Source organism: Impatiens glandulifera, chromosome 1, assembly GCF_907164915.1.
Source record: "Impatiens glandulifera chromosome 1, dImpGla2.1, whole genome shotgun sequence".
Lineage (NCBI taxonomy): Eukaryota > Viridiplantae > Streptophyta > Magnoliopsida > Ericales > Balsaminaceae > Impatiens > Impatiens glandulifera.
In genome coordinates this window covers 27696180-27713100 of record NC_061862.1, presented here as the reverse complement: position 1 = coordinate 27713100, position 16921 = coordinate 27696180, and the positions used below count along the sequence as shown (strand labels likewise).

At 33.3% G+C, this 16921-nt stretch overlaps 1 protein-coding gene across 2 annotated transcripts; it reads left to right on the top strand.

Annotated features, from left to right (window-relative positions):
* Positions 1–4540: 4540 nt before the first annotated feature.
* Positions 4541–16483, top strand: LOC124921200 (E3 SUMO-protein ligase SIZ1-like). Of its 2 annotated transcripts, none has more exons than XM_047461828.1 (17): positions 4541–4672; positions 4937–5034; positions 6513–6593; positions 7107–7149; positions 7951–8023; positions 8219–8378; positions 10327–10460; positions 11039–11107; positions 11931–12018; positions 12101–12176; positions 12439–12512; positions 12770–12877; positions 13660–13824; positions 14292–14396; positions 14516–14596; positions 14685–15924; positions 16022–16483. In XM_047461828.1, exons 2-17 carry the CDS (start codon positions 5011–5013, stop codon positions 16159–16161), a joined length of 2661 nt encoding a protein of 886 aa, XP_047317784.1. In that variant the 5' UTR covers positions 4541–4672; positions 4937–5010; the 3' UTR covers positions 16162–16483. The 2 variants fall into 2 exon arrangements, with proteins under 2 accessions (XP_047317784.1, XP_047317783.1); XM_047461827.1 differs by having other exon boundaries at positions 4541–4781.
* Positions 16484–16921: the final 438 nt, after the last annotated feature.

The following is a 16921-nucleotide window of genomic DNA, read 5'->3' as shown; positions in this document are numbered from 1 at the left end:
TTCGTATTATATCCTTGTACTTGGTAAAAAACGGTATCTATTTTATAAAATCTTGACTTTTGAAAAAATGTTTTATTACGTTTTATTTAACCAATTATTCTTCGGGTCTAAAACATTTACATGTTTTTCTTGCATTTAAAATTATAAAACAGTATTTAAATACTGGTACTTGCGATTGATGTCGATAGTTGTTGTGGAAAGTACATGAAAAGTACCGGTTTAATGTATTAGGATTTAAAAATAAATCTCAAATAGGCCCTTATCAAAATATTTTGTATGAAAATATTCTACAAATATTTTGAAATTGTTTTCTATTTTTTTTAGATTTTTATAAAATGGTTTGATGCTTCAAATTAAAAAATTAAAATTTGAAATTCTAAAATTTCAACCAAACAGGCCCTAGGACCGACCCTCTCGGTCCCTCAGTCTCGAGCTAAAACCCTCTTGGTCCTAGGCCGGGGTCAATCGGTCGAGGTGCAGGAGGCTCTTAGTCCTGGGCTAAGGATCCTCGGTCGGGTGCAGAAGGTCCTCGGTCGAGGTGCAAGGAGCTCTTAGTCCTGGGCTAAGAATTATCGGTTAGGTGTGAGATTCCTCGGTCGAGTTCAGGAATTCTCGGTCGGGTGTAAGGGGGTTTGATTTTTTCGGTCGGAAGGATTAAAGCTCTATTTTGGTGCTGGAGCTCGAGAAGGTCGAACCGAGTTAGACCCTCGGTCGGTCGTGTAGAACATCAAACTGAATGTTAAATGATTTTGACTAGAGCATTGATCCATTGATCCAAAGGCATGTGGAGCTTCACTTAGTCTCATGGATCATTTATAACATTGTCCTAATGCATCACTCGATCGTGATGATGTTCAATTCAAATCAAATAGTTTTTAAAGAAAAACGGGTTTTTGATTTTTAAGGTTTGATGAAGCGAAAGGAGCTTGTCAATAGTTTTCTTATACTTCATATGATTGATTGAATTAAACCAAAACACTACCTGTTCATTTTGACCAATTCAATAACTGAAATTCTTATTTTTATAAAAAAAAATAGTGTTTTTATCAAACATGATCGGAATTGTTTGGAATTGGCTAGAATATGTTCCTAACATCCGTATAAACGTATTAAAAAGGTTTTTGGGTTGTTGTTCTTGAGCTATAACTTAAGAACAAAAACCTGATTTTGAAAATTTTCAAAAGCAAATTTGGATACTTTTGATTTTGATCGATTGATTTAAATTTGTTTAGGTAGAAAGTTTATAAACGATCTTATGATTGTTTTCAATCAAAAAATTAAACAATCAGACATTATATAAGATCGGTCAAACTAAATGTAAAAATTTCAATTTTAATTTGTAAATCGAATTAAGGTATAATTGGAAGTTTATTGTGAGTTGGAGAACACTCGTACACTCTTTTAGAAGCTTCATGAATGCCTAGATCCAAGTTTTACAGCCTTACACAAAAATTCGAAATTTTCAAGAAAAGTTTGGAAATTTTAATGGCGGATTTTATTCGGGGTTGATTAAGAGCTTAGGAGTGGATTCCTCGTCTTCGGTTTGCCCAGGGGAAGCTTGTCTGTTCTTCATCAAATTGCTTGATGTAAGCGATGATGAAGCTTAGGATTGTAGGTAAAATAACCACCGTAGTAGGGAGATCATTTTAGCTTTTGAATTAGCCGATTTGGTTGAGTATCGATTGAGTTCCACTCTAGAAAATCAAAAGTTTCGATCGATGATGATTGTTGTTCATCACGAGAAATAAGACAAATCAGAGGCAAAACGACGTCGTTTTGGGTTAAAATGCGAACGCTCAGGCATTCTGCCTGCGTTCTGTCAATGCGTTGTTGCGTCTTGGCGTTTCGTCAGCGCTAGCCCATCACTGAAGCGCGCCTTAGTCGTTCCGCATCTTTGTGAATGCACGTCTCTTCTGTTACAGTGGGCGACACACGACTAACTGCTAGGCGTTGTATGACATTCCAACGCTAATCTGATGGTTGTGATGTCTGATGCGCTAATTTCTCTTGATTTCGATTATAGTAGATTCCGACAATTTTTCAGCCTTAAAACTTATTTGAAATTGATATTTTTTCAATTATTTTTGTCCATTTTTCACCTACAAAATATACATTTTCTTTTAATATACATGACATTTATTTTGCCTATTTATATATTTATTTATATATTTTTAATGTTTTATAAATAATTTATTTGGGATAAAATTGATACAACATTTATCCTCAATTATTATTTTTACCTATTAAAATTAATTCAAGATAAAATGAATATAACATTTATCTCAAATTATTTTATTTATCTTTCTTGACCATTATTTTAATTATTACATCATGTTTTTTTGCCTTAATTATAATTAGTTTGATTTTATTTACTTAAAATAATTATTTTAAATTTTTTAAATGGGATAGATAAAACTTTAGTACCATCATTATTTTCAAATAACCTATATTATAATTTTATTCCAAATTTCAAATAACCTAGATTATAATTTTAATTCAAATTCCAACATGTCAATGTGAATAATCTATGTATGTTTGAAAAAAAAAATATAGAATTATAATTATTATGTTTGAAAAAATTATTTAATTTAATTTTAATTTTTATGTTTGAAAAAGATATTGGTTTGAAACACCTCTTAAAATAATTTAAGTGTTAAATTTTTTTTTCTAAAGTTCAATTCTCAATAAAAATAAATAATATATATATATAATTCAACGTATTAATTTATTAAATTGAAAAAAAATATATTGGTTCCACATGTTAAATTTTTATATTCTAAAATATAATATATCGGTTCAACATTTTAAATTAAAAAATAACATATTAATTCGAAATGTTAACCAACTAAGTTAAAAAATATATATCGATTTCACATTTTAAGTTTATAAATTAAAAAATAAATTTATTATCGATTAAACATATTAACCTTGTTGGAGATGATAAAATAATAAAATATTATTTGAAAATTAATAAAAAGATGATTAAAATTACTATTTATGGAATGATAAAATTACATTGACATGATTTTCATTATACCACCTCTAATTTCAATTCTAATTACATTATTACCAAAATCATTCTTAGGATTTTGAAAATTAAACAATAGACAGTCATATGAGTTTAAATTTTCATGTTTTACCGAACTTTATCTTGACCAAGTTGGTTTGCTCTTGATTTTTTTTTCATCACATCAATCTAATTTTAATATTCAAATCATTTAATTTAACAATTAAATTATCAATTTTTTTTTTTACTTTATTAAATTATATTTTAAATATAAAATAGTAATTTATTCATTTATCTTATTTTTTATCAATAACCCTTTATCATACAATTTTTATTTTGAATAAACCAAAAAAATATTAATCCAAAGAAAGCTATAGAGCTATAATATTACAAGAACTATACACAACGCATATAACACAATATAGTTAGTTTCTATATATCTTTTTAAAGTCTTACTCTCTCGTTAGACATTGGGTCAGTGACAAGGTCAAATTTGGTAGGCTATATCCGCTTCAGCCCACTCTAAAATAAAATAAAATTTTATTATTTATTTTATAGTTACAATATAAATCTGATATTATTTCCTAATATTAATTTTTTAAGCAAAATTCACAATTATCACTCCGGGTTTAGAGTGGAAAATGCGTTTACTTTCCCGTCCCATTCTACTTCAGATATTTTTTTTATTCGATTTTGAATAATCTCAGTGAAATGTCATTATTACCGTATTTTCTATAAATAAAAAATTATTTCATAAAATTATATAAACAAATGTTTTAATATTATTTATATTGTAATATATTTAAAATATATATTATTATAAAAAATAAACTCTTATAAAATACAAATAATAAATAAGTAATATTATATAATGTTTAGATAGAATCAAGGGATTGGTGCGAGACATAAATACCAGTTCAAAGAGAAAAACCATTCCTAACAAAAACAATTCAGATAAAAAATAGCAGAATATATTAGTTCATCCACTAATTTTATGTATAATTTTTATTTATTTTTTTATATCACTATAATTTTTTTTCGAGCCAACACTATACTAAAAGTCAATTTCTTGTTTTTTATAAACAAATCGTACTTTTATCCTTAAAAAAAAACAAATGGTACTTTGTCCGGTTGTAGTACAAGTAAATTTGGGGACAAATTGCATGATTCAGATAAGTTTGAGGGTGAATATGTTATTTAGGCAGTAAGAATTTGTGCGTTACCATTCGGTTGCATGCTTGCAGCTTCCTTTTTCTCCGAACACTAGCGCCGTCGGAACACACATTATCCAAGGCGCAAATAAACTGCGAACACTACTAAAAGGGTTTCAATCCTGACCGTCAGATTATTGCCACTGTTTGACCTAGATACAAAATCAAGGGCGTTGATCTGTTATTACTTTTAATCAAGTAGTAGCCAAATCAAGGACGTCTCTTATTATATATCTTCTATATTTAACGGTGGATAATACTTTGGCATAATGTTACTCAGTTACAGACAATCAAAACCCGGACATTTTCCGATTGATGAACTCGAATGAATAAACGACGACATGTCCGGAATTTGGTATTGGAAGACAGGATAGGTCATTCCCGGCGAGTTTCAGTCAAAAGAGGAATCCGAAACGCAAGCGGAGGGGAGAGAGAAAGAGCCATTCATCGATAGGTTTATTCAGTCACTTATAAAGATCTCATCGATTCATTATTTTTGCCGTTTATTTTCGAGAACTGAACTCGAGCGATCGATTCGCTTGTATCGGAGGCTATTGCAGCTGGTATCGTTTTTGTATAATTATGATTCGGCAATTCGTTTCTTCGATTTTGAATTTCCGATTCCATTATACTCCTTGATTATGATGTTCTTCGTTAGAGTTTATTGTTTCTCCATAATTTTATTGATCCTGATTAGGTTTTTATTGTTGTTTGATAGCTGGATGAACTCTAGCTGTTATCACTTGTTACCTGTTGACGAGCTTCACCGTTAGTGCTTACAGCGAGGTCGGAATGGATTTAGTATCTAGTTGTAAGGTACAGATGACTGGTTCTTCCGTATACAGTTCTTACTGTTAAAAGTTGATCCCTCTATATGTTACATTTTGTTGCCTTCTGATTAGCCACTCATTTTAGACTTTATGTTAAGCATATGCATGTGTAGTCTTTGTGATTATTTGGATTTCAAACAAAGACTGTGAATACTTGAGGGCACTACATAGTTAGATGGCTTGTTAGATGAACACTACTTAATCTGGAGGATTACATAGCTTGGGGGCATGCTATAAGAAGTAGACTTTCATACATGTTTGGTTGGTGTGTTGGGTGGTGGATAGAGCAGATATATGGGAATCGCGAGATTTTACTTGAGCGAAACAAATTAGGGCTCTGCTAAGAAGTTGTCCACTGGAATCTCTGCGCGCATTACAAGTGTCTCAAAGTCTTTTTTAAAAAGTGATCGCTAAATATCCATTTTAAAAAAGAGATCCTAAATATCCATTTAGAAAAAGAGATGGATAGAAAGGGCGGAGCCGTTAAGCTAAAGGAAGGGCGCTCGCTCGCTTGACCTTTATTTCAAAATAAAGCGAGAAATGATCAAATTTACTTTCCGAAAGAAGGAAAATGTCATTCTCACACGTGTTTACCCTTTTTTGGTAGTTTAACGGACATTTGCCCTTCTAACAAGAAAAGTTATAATTATGGAAACTTATCTGCCATTTGGATCGGAGAATTTATAGAGGAAATCGGGTTTTAAATTCCCATAAACCTATCCCGAACTCCGCTCGGAATCGACCTTTTCTGTCGTGCGAGTCCTCTAGCTGGAGATTTTCATTGCCTTAAAAGGATTATAGCACATACAATTAATGTTGCACCGTGTTTGAGAATTTCAAAACGATACGAGCCCAATCACAAGATACGTCTCCGGCACCACTTTTCTTGTACATTTGGGATTGTAAGAGGGTCAGATGCTTTCTATAATCATTTGGATAGTGTTATAAAATTGATGTTTATTGTTCAATGCAGTTGGCAGAAGTAGGTGTTTATAAATGAGTACCTTACTTGGAGGTTCTTGGTTGATATTTTTGACATATGAATGAAGTAGATTGGTATGTATGGAAGCAACCAATGCTAATTTTCTTTTCTGGGTTCCCATACAGCCACTGTTTATTGAGCAAACGTAAATTTTGAAGCATAAATAGCCCAACAGGAGAACTTGACTAAGGCCAGTTCAGTGGAAGAGGTTGTATAAGTAATTGCAGACTGTTTGTGTTTTAACTAGCTTATTCCATCCATATTTTTTATAGGGGCTGATGGGGTGGGGAGGCAGTTTGGCCTTTGGGATTTACGACTAGGCAAGTTCCCATTAGAGCATCTAGGGGGGGTTGCAGCCTACTGTCTGAAGTTTTTTGCTACTGTTATATTATCACATTTATTTTATGTTGTTAACATCCTTGTTAGATTGCATCTGTTCTTAAAGATTTTGTAATAAGTATTGATATGCATTTATCTTTTAGGAGAAATTGCTGCATTTTAGAATCAAGGAGCTTAAAGATGTTCTTACTCAACTGGGCTGTTCAAAGCAAGGAAAAAAACAGGTTTGCTCATACTTGTCTTTGAAAATTTCCATTGTTTGTAACACTTTATATAGATTTATTCGGAATAATGTTTAAATTTTTTTCTCTATGTTGGTATTATATAAATTTAAAACTGCAAAACTAGTAGTATGATGTTCTTCTCTGTAGTGTTGTATTAGAACTTAAAAGACATCAAAGTTATAAAACAGTTTACAATCTTAATATCTTTGAACTTATATCATGTTCTTCTCTGTAGTGTTGCGTCAGATTCTTGGGCTAAAATTTCCTCTGAAAGATCTTGCTTAATTATAGTTTTAGAATAAGGGTTCTATTTGCAGGTGAGGAGTTAAGTTGAGTTGGTTGCAACTGTGACTATTAGATGCTTTACTGGTGAAATTACCATTTTTTTCTCCCAAATTGTTTCGCATGAGATCATTTGTGCCTAGTTCCACATGCTTGTTACTCTTCTCTTTGATGCTGTTTTGTTGGATCATTTTGAATGGAAATTATATCAGTACAATGATCCCTCTGCAGGACCTTGTTGACAGGATATTTTCTATTCTATGTGATGAACGAGGTAACCTTATTATTATCCCAACCTTTTGATTTCTTTATTTTTCTTTCTTTAACAATCTAATCCTCCATCTATGATTCAATGTTTATCACACCTTAGTTATATATTCAGGATTTTCTTGACTTAGATGCTTTAATATGACTCCCTGACATGTTAGTTTTACATCTCAGTCAGTTTTGCATAGGGTTTGCGATATGTTTGCCCTGAATGGTTTGACTAAAATGCACCATACTCTACTGGAAAACTATTAATGACCTTCATGGGTCTTGCAATAGCTGACATTTATCGCACATAAATGTGTTCCTCCTCCCTTTACTCTGTATTGTTTACCACATTTCAACTTGACATGATTCATCCTTCTCATTTGTAATTTCTTGCTAGATTCAAAATGAAAATTGTTGGAGAAAAAATGAAGGGGAAATGTTTTTTAAACATTTTTATCACAGTGGTTTTAACCATTTCTTCCCTTAGACTTTATGCTCCTCATAATGTGCTCAAAGAAATTCATTTTCCATAGGTAATTTTTTATAGGTTTTCGATCCTTCACCAATGTGTTCTCATTAGACAAGGGGCTAGTATTACTTGTAAATTTCTGATATGCTGAATGTGAAGAGTCTTAACTGTTTTTAATTTTATTTAAAAAAAATACAGATTGCATTTACGTTTTGTTTGTATCACACAACTCAAGGCTTTTATCCTTGCTGAATTGTTATTATGCTCCAGTTTTCTAAAGGAGAGTTCTATTACTTGGAAAGTCCTTGAATTCTGGACTTAATCTATGTAATGTTTTTATTTCCTATATAGGTTCTTCTACATGGTCAAAGAAAAATGCTTTTGGAAAGGAGGAAGTGGCAAGATTGGTGGATGATATTTACAGGTGTTTCTTTTGTTATCACATTGGTTAGATTGCCTTCTTTGCCAACGTGATAGTATGCTTGTAACTAATATGAGTTGAGAGTTCTCTTAGCACGTCTATTATATTATTTTCTCTTTCTGTATATTTATAACGTACCTTGGTTTTTACACATACCTCTTAGTTTAATTAAGATATGTATGTGTTTTCATGCCCCAGAAAACTGCCAGTTAACGGTGCAACAGATTTGGCCTCAAAATCTCAGGCTGCTTCAGACAGTGGTACGAAGCTTAAGGAAGAAGTAGAAGAAGCTTATCAGATGGTGGTAAACACACGTTGCCCATGTGGAAGTTCGTTACAGACTGATTCAATGATTAAGGTAATCTAAAACACGCTACTTATCTTTCTATGTCCTTAGGGATTGAATCCTGTTTGCCCTTATCCTACTTGCGACGTGGGTTTAATCTAAACATGCTTTTGTTTTCTTAGAAGGTTAGGTCATATATACATGCATGCAGTTGAAATTGGTAGTGGTGTTACACTTTTGCTCCTCTATTTAATATGAAATTTCAGCTTTGTATATCTATTTTTGCTTCTAGGTCTTTTTGCTTCTAGGTTGAATTTGTTTACTTCCATTATGCAATAATATGTGCATCTTTTCATATCAGTAGTTAATTCTGTTAACACCTGTGTCCAATTATGCAAATAAAAAAGGTCTCTCCTGTCCATGATGGGAAAAAGTTGCTATATTTTCGTGTAAACTTTTTAATGGGGACTATGATCCTAACCAAAAATGTACTTGCTTCAACAAACTATTCTACTTGATAAATGGGGCATTGTAATAGTATAGTTAATGGATTGTTGACTCTTTAATGTGAATATACTTGAGTTGTGAGTCCATTCATTCTAGCATATAACTGTTGACGGGGATAAAATTGGTCGAGGATTTCAGATATCAATAGATTTTTTTTTTGAAAAGGTCAACTTTTCATTAAAAGAAAATGCAAGATGGGTTTAATGAATTACAGATGAGAGATATCAATAGGTATTGTCCTGTGAGGGATTTAAGAGGATATAAGAAGGTGATAAGCAGGTTTATTCTTGTGTGAAAGAAGTCATCTTTGAAATTCTGAACGTCCATTAATTTAGAAATGATGTTGTAACCTGGCTAGTCTTCACTTATTCATTAGTTAACAAATTTAAAGATTATTTTTGAATTCTTGAGAATAAAACCAGGACTACCTACTTTATGAATTGTTGTGCACATGAAAGTGAGGAAAAATGATAGTATAAAAATGATAGTATATAGATTGAGAAATCTTTACCAACAGCGATTACTCTAGGGTGGTTGTTGCTGGTGAGATAATTTCCCTTTGGTCTAGTCATCTTACACTGTTGGTGCATAATGAAATTTAGTATCATGTTGTTACATTTTATATCACGAAGATGCCATTATACTATCCCGTTTTATGTGATAGGATATAAAACATGCTATTTCTTTTAGCTTTTTATAATGAAATCAACACTTATTTCTCTACATCTGCTACAAAACTCTCCAACTAACATTTCACTAAAAAAGCTTGGAGCATTTTTTACTAAGGTTTTACTACCAAATACTCTTTAACATTCTCACACAGTGCATCTATGTACAATAAAATTGGGTGGGGGAGGAGCACCAGAAAACGTGCTGGAAAATATGTATGCTAATGACTTTCTTGTAGCTCAGACATGTTTGAGTATAATCATCACATGGTTGATATCCTTGATTCTACATAATCAAAGCAGCCTTTTTTCTTTGAGCTGAGCACAATAATGTTAATCATGATCCAGACTTTCCTGGTATAAGTGATTCAGTATTTACCTGTTTGTCATAACTACACTATGTTATATGATCCATTTGCTTCCCTGGATTGGTGTTTTGTTTTTGTGTTCCTATTGGCAAATGGTTGGTCTAGGTTCTTTCTCTGAGATCTGTTCTGGGCATCTCAACCTGTACTATGGACCTTCCTGATAGTAGCAGCTTGCTACTGAAATCTAGATTCACACATATTTTCTCCTTCAAAATAATGCATAAGATATCTCATGGAGTGAATGTCAAGGCTACTTGGCCTTTGGATGGGATTCCATCAATCTAGTTTTTTCTGTGTATATACATAGGTAGTGAAAGTTTGCTAACTTGTCAGCCAAGGTGGTTCACAGATCACCTTCAGTCAAAATATTTTTACAAGTCAGGGGAATATGATCATGTGATACTCCACCTATCTATTTACTGTGATATAATGATCTTTGTCAGCTGACAATTTCCACGTTGGCTTATTTATTTGCAGTGTGAGGATCCAAGATGCCATGTATGGCAGCATATTGGTTGTGTTCTTATTCCAGATAAACCAACAGATGGTGTTATTCCTGCTACCCCTGATATCTTTTACTGTGAAATCTGTAGAATCAACCGTGGAGACCCGTAAGTTCCTTCCCATAGTTTGTGATAGAGTCATTTTTGTAATACTTGACATGTGTCATTCTTTTTTAAGGGAATTTTATGATCGCTTCAGGTTCTCTATTCTTATATTATTAGCACCATGTTGCTTTTACTCTCTGTTCTATTTTGTTCATCCATGGCGAACTTGTTCAGTAACCTCCAAGGTTCTACCTTCTTTGGGGCCATTCATTTGTTTCAAATATACATTTACCTTATTTACATGCACTTAATTCCATTTAGTCTATGCTTTTCTATCCTGAGAATGTCTAGATCATGTGTTTCTTTTCGAGAACAGCTGCTTACTTTCAGGTTTTGAAGTGCATGTAACCATTCTCCAATTTCTTACAGTGTTTGTAACTTAAGTTTAAATTCTTGACTACTTAATGTTATTACTAATTAGAGATTATTGAGCTTGTCTGTGTATTGTTTTAGTAGCTTTTACATTCGAATGTTTATGTTCACTTACCCCCTCGTTGATTTTCAGACTTGTGAAGGTGGTTGAGTGTTCTTGCACTTGATTACTGCGCACGTTGCTTATAGATGTTTGTTTCTGCATGCAGCTTCTTAATGCCTGTGGGTCATCCACTGTCTCCAGTGAAATTGATTACTACAACTATTCCTACAGATGGGTGAGTACCTAGAATACATTGATATTTAATCAGTTTTCTCCCCCCCTAGAAGTTTGTATCCTAGCTTGATAATGGAATATTTATATTTCTTGGTCATGTGGTGTTTGTGTTGTTTTTCATCGTAGGTTTCCTTTCTCTGTATCACATTTCTAGCTCTTCTCTGTTGATATAATTGGCATCAATTTTATTTTACACGTTTGAAGATTTAACAATTAAAAGGATTATATTTACTACCCATTTTATAATACTCTTTACAACATTTACTTGCAATCTTCCAACATTGTAAAGAATGAGTTGTTAGTGGAACGTTGTATATAACAAATGACTGTTGGACTTTGCACACATATAATATGTTAATGTTTAGGAATCAAAGCTCCCTCTAAAATCTTGTCATTTGTTCTGTTGGCTTCTAAACAATTTCCAAGATATAGACCTCAATCCTTCTGATTAAAGTTGGTACTTACTGCTATGGAATAGTTTAAACAAATTCTTAACTATTAAAAAGTATATTGAATTTCCTCTTGAATATCTTTGATCAATTAATATCTTAATTTTCTCAATATTTTCTGCTGTTTGTTGATTGAATTTAATACTAATGCTATATGCTTTTGTCATCCTGATTGATTCTTCTGTCTTATCTTAGTTTAAAATCTGGTTATTGGAACTATTCTTGTTGCATTTTACTTACTTTTTCCTTGTACTGTTGTGCTGGCACTCACGTACCTAGTCCCTGCCTTGTGTGATTTTTTGGGTTGACGTCATTTATGGATATTCTTTCCTATTTATCCTGGTACAATTTTAACTTTTTGTTTGTATTTTTCAGTACAAACCCGATGCAGAAAGTTGAGAAAACATTTCAACTTAATAGAGCAGAAAAGGACATGTTGTTGAAACAAGAACATGATGTTCAGGTTGTGATTCTTCTGTTTAGTATTGTACTTATAATAGCTTCTTCTATAGTATGGAGCCTAAGATTTTATTACTATTTTGTAGGCTTGGTGTATGCTTCTGAATGACAAAGTGCCATTTAGGATGCATTGGCCACAATATGCAGAACTTCTTGTCAATGGTATGTGCTAATTTTGCTCCAGTCTCTAGTTTTTTGGTAGAACACTTAACCAAAATCTCTGAGCTTTATTGGGCATTGGTTGTTTTATGTTGAATATCTTTACTATGCCCATCAGTTGATTTTAACATGTATTTGCATAGGTGGTTCTGAGGTTTAGTGTTCTCTTGCTCTTTCATCATTTGTTGTTTATGTTGAGCAGCTTTACTCTGCCTTTATCAACTTAGTTTCCTAAGTTCATTTTGTTGCATAAATGTGTATTCAGATGTGCCCGTGCGAGCAATCAACAGACCTGGCTCACAGTTGCTTGGCACTAATGGTCGTGACGAAGGGCCAATAGTAAGTTGGTTATCACTTCTAATAGTTTCCATATCTTTTTGTTCACGAATCTTTCTTATATTAGGTTGTTATAAGCATAACGCATTCTCAGGCAACATCTTTGAATAGGATTGGGTACCTGTTGGTTTGTGAATTTCCTTGCCATTCACTTTAACAACTCTAAAGTGATTTTGTTTGGTTTTCTTTCTACTTTATTGTATTTCCTCTTTCTTTGGTACTAAGTATATTCCCCCTTTTATTGTTTCTTGGTTTCTCAGATCACAAAATGCACCAGAGATGGCATTAACAAAATATCCTTAACAGGAGTTGATTCTCGTGTGTTCTGTTTGGGTGTCCGCCTTGTCAGACGGCGTACTTTTGAACAGGTAATATTTTATTTTTTTGTGAAAAGAAAATAACCTTGTATTAAGAATATGTAATTTTATACTAAAGCAACTATCCAGATGAGATGGTTTCACATCTTTAGGCATCTCCAATGAAAGATCTTTCGTTTTGGGGGAAAATAAGAGATCTTTCTTTCTTATATCTTGACTTGGATACAATAAGTCTTGGGGCATCACACCCTAACATCTAGAATTTAGAGGTCAGGAGAACTAGTTCTTGAACTAAAGCATATGTGCCATTAGATTTCCTTTTCCTCCTATTTCATATTTATGATTGTTAATTTGGCTGAGTTATGTAAATCCCTCTATTAAATATTAATCAGATGTTAGTTATTTTCTTCCCCTAATTTCAGTTATTTGGTTCTGGCTTTTCAACTATAACCCCATAACATGGTATAACACATTTCGATGATATGTTATTATTCTCAAGACTTTGTTTTTGATATTTTCTTTCTTGAACCTTTTTGCTCTTTTACATATTCTTATACTGTTTGGTACTGGATTTTCAGCTATAACCCCTTAAATTAAATGAACTTTGTTAAAGATAAATGGTATAACACCGAAAGGGACAACAAGAAAAATTGTAGAATGGAATTTCTACCTGTATCGTGGATAGATAGAAGTTCTATTGATATGCTCTTTTCATATGTAATTGTGTAACAACAAAAAATGAGTCAGGTTTTTATTTTAGGTTCGATTGGTGGGTGGGAAATGATTTTATGCTGCTGGAATTTCACTTGTAATATTGTTATATTGTTGAACAGGTTCTTAACATGATACCCAAGGAGTCAGTTGGTGAGAAATTCGAAGATGCTCTTGCCCGTGTCTGCCGTTGTGTTGGTGGTGGAAATGCCACAGGAAAGGCTGATGATAGTGACAGTGATTTGGAAGTTGTTGCTGACTGTATTCCTGTCAGTTTAAGATGCCCTGTAAGCACCCTCAGAAATTCCAACTTAGTGGCAGAAAATTTAATGCCTATACTCCTGTTATCCTATTGAATTTAGATTTAAATTGCTGCCACATACAAAAAAGAAAGGAATAAAAAAGACAATTCTTAGAAAGATTATGGAATTCTAAGCTTAAGCTGGGATATTGACTTTGGACAAACCAATAAGATTTCATGCTAAAACTAGTATGCTGTGTGTTTAGTGGCAAACCTTATAGATAATATCTGCTTTGATAAGACTTTTGACATGGGAAACTACATGATAAACTTGTGTCATGAATTTTTTCCATCTTCCATAATGTTTAACGTCTTATTCTTTTTTGCAATAAAAGAAGAAATAACAGTCATATTCTTGAAAAAGAGAAATATTTCTTCACTGACATGGAAAAGCTTAGGGCCTCCATCATGTATAATTGAACATATAAAATTTATTTCTTAAACTTATTTCAGATGAGTGCTTCAAGGATGAAGATTGCTGGGAGATTCAAGCCGTGTCTTCACATGGGTTGTTTTGATCTTGAGGTGTTTCTGAGGATGAATGAACGCTCCAGAAAGGCAAGTATTCAAAGACAATTATCCAAGTATTTCCGCTTTTTATCTGTTGTAGATATGAAGTGTCGAATGTGTTTTGCGCTTTTTTTGTTTCTTATATCAATTTTTTTATGTGGATGCAGTGGCAGTGCCCAAATTGTGTAAAAAATTATGCCCTGGAGAATCTCATTATAGATCCATACTTTAACCCTATCATATCCAAGGTGGTACTGAATGTGATTTTCTAGCAAATATCTTATATCAATATTCCTTTTTGTACCAACAAGTATTTTTTTAATTGGTTGATACTAGATCCAGAATTGTGGAGAGGATATTTCCGAAATTGAGGTGAAACCTGATGGTTCATGGCGAGCTAAGGCTGAAAGTGATCGTAGGGAACTTGGAGAACTTGGGTTATGGCACTTTGGAGATGGATCTCTATGTCCGGAAGTTAAACCTGAACTGGAAGCTCTTAAACATGTCAAACAAGAAGGTGGTGGTTCTGATAGCCGTCCTGGTTTAATACTTGGAATTAAGAAGAACTGTAATGGCTCCTGGAAAGTCAGCAAGCAGGAAGCTTTACAGGACAATTTTGAAAATCACCCTCTCAACAACATTATTCCGATGAGCAGTAGTGCAACCGGTAGTGGAAGGGATGGTGAAGATGCTAGTGTGAATGGTGGTGGAAACTTTGAATTCTCTGTCAACAATGGGGTCGAACTAGATTCGATATCACTCAATCTTGAGAACCGTTTTGGGTTTCCAAATCAGAACCCATCTGCTCCTTTAAAAGATCAGGAAGTAATTGTCCTCAGTGATTCAGAAGACGAGAACGACGACATTATTATGCCTTCTTCTAGAAACGTCTACACAAACAGTATTGAAGAAACGGGTGTTGCTGCTGGCATTTTCCCCATTCCACCACATGGAATTCCAATTCCAGATCCATTTCCTGAAGATGCTATTATTGGTACTACAGGCATGGGTCTTTTCAATAGCAGTACTGATGATGACTTTGGGATTTGGCCTTTGCCTTCAGGTAGTCAGCCAGGTTCTTCAAGTTTCCAGTTGTTCAGTCCTGAAGCTGATGGGTCGAATTCATTGGTTGGTTTGCCGCATGGTTCCATTAGTTGTCCAACAATGATGAATGGCTACAATTTGAATCCGGAAACTGACATAGTAGGTGGGACTGCGGTTGCTGCTCTTGCTCACGAATCCAGTGTTGATAATCATTCTAGTGCCGATATGAACGGAGGCTTAGTTGATAATCCGCTAGCGTTTGGAGGGAACGATCCTTCTCTTCAGATATTTCTTCCTACAAGGCCTTCTGCTGATGCATCACCCTCTATACAGCTTGACGTGAGAAACCAACCAGAGGCATCAACTAACATTCGCAGTAGCGTGGATTGGATCTCGCTTAGAGTGGGGGATAGTGGCAGCAATGGTAATAATAATCATAATGAATCTGGTATACCAAATGGAGTGAGTCCTCAGCAGCAGCAGCAGCAGCAGTTACAAAAGGACGGGTCTTTGAGCTGTCTGGCAGACTCTGGTATGTGCTTTTTTCATTCATAACCCAAAACTTAGTTGATAAGAACCTGAAATTGGTCTCTCTAAATTCTACTACTTAATTGTGTTTCTTCTTGCAGCGTCGTTGCTTCTGAGTATGACCGATAATAGAAATGGCAAAACTGTTAGGGAAAGATCTGATAGCCCATTCACATTCCCTCGTCAAAAGCGTTCTGTAAGACCGAAGCTCTATCTTTCTATAGACACAGATTCGGAATAGTCAAATGACGGAAATATCCTTTTCAATAGTAGGTGGTGGTGGTGGTGGTGTACATGTATCATTCCATTTTGCTGGATGATGACTTTTGTTGCCAATCAAAGCTGTTTTTTCTTCTTCTTTTCCTTTTATTGATCTTGATAGACATCAACTTCCTTGGAGGTGAGGGGGGTAGATGAGTCATTTAACTGGATAACGTTTGAAAAATAGTCAGTCAGTCAGAATAGTCTGTGTAAATGTATTATTCAGCAAAATTAGAATCAGAGGATTTTAACTTACATAAAAATGAATAATTTTTGCAAGCTGATGCAACATACTTTTTTTTTTTTTTTTTTTTTTTTTATGTCTTGACTTGGTTTTCTTTTTATTGCCTATAACTATTTATTGACCTAAGTCTTTTATAGAGATTTTTTTTATATATATATCATTAGTTTATTTGTGTTATTACTCTTTAATATTATCTTTGTGTGTGTTAGTCAATGTAATAATTGATGTTATCTTTTTAAATATTGTTTTGAAATAATTTTCATCCTTTTTTTTAGCTAGGAAAATTATTTTACTTTAGTTACATTGCCATTTTAAAGTCAACATCAAAATTGATGGTGCTTCTCACATGAAGGGGAAAAACAATCATTTTTTATTTTTATTTTTATTTTTACTGTTTTGTGTTTCATTCGGAGCAGAAATAGGAAACAGGGTAGGCAACTAAGGAATTAAGCTCACCATTTTTATTTATTTATAAATAAATCAAATGACACATGTC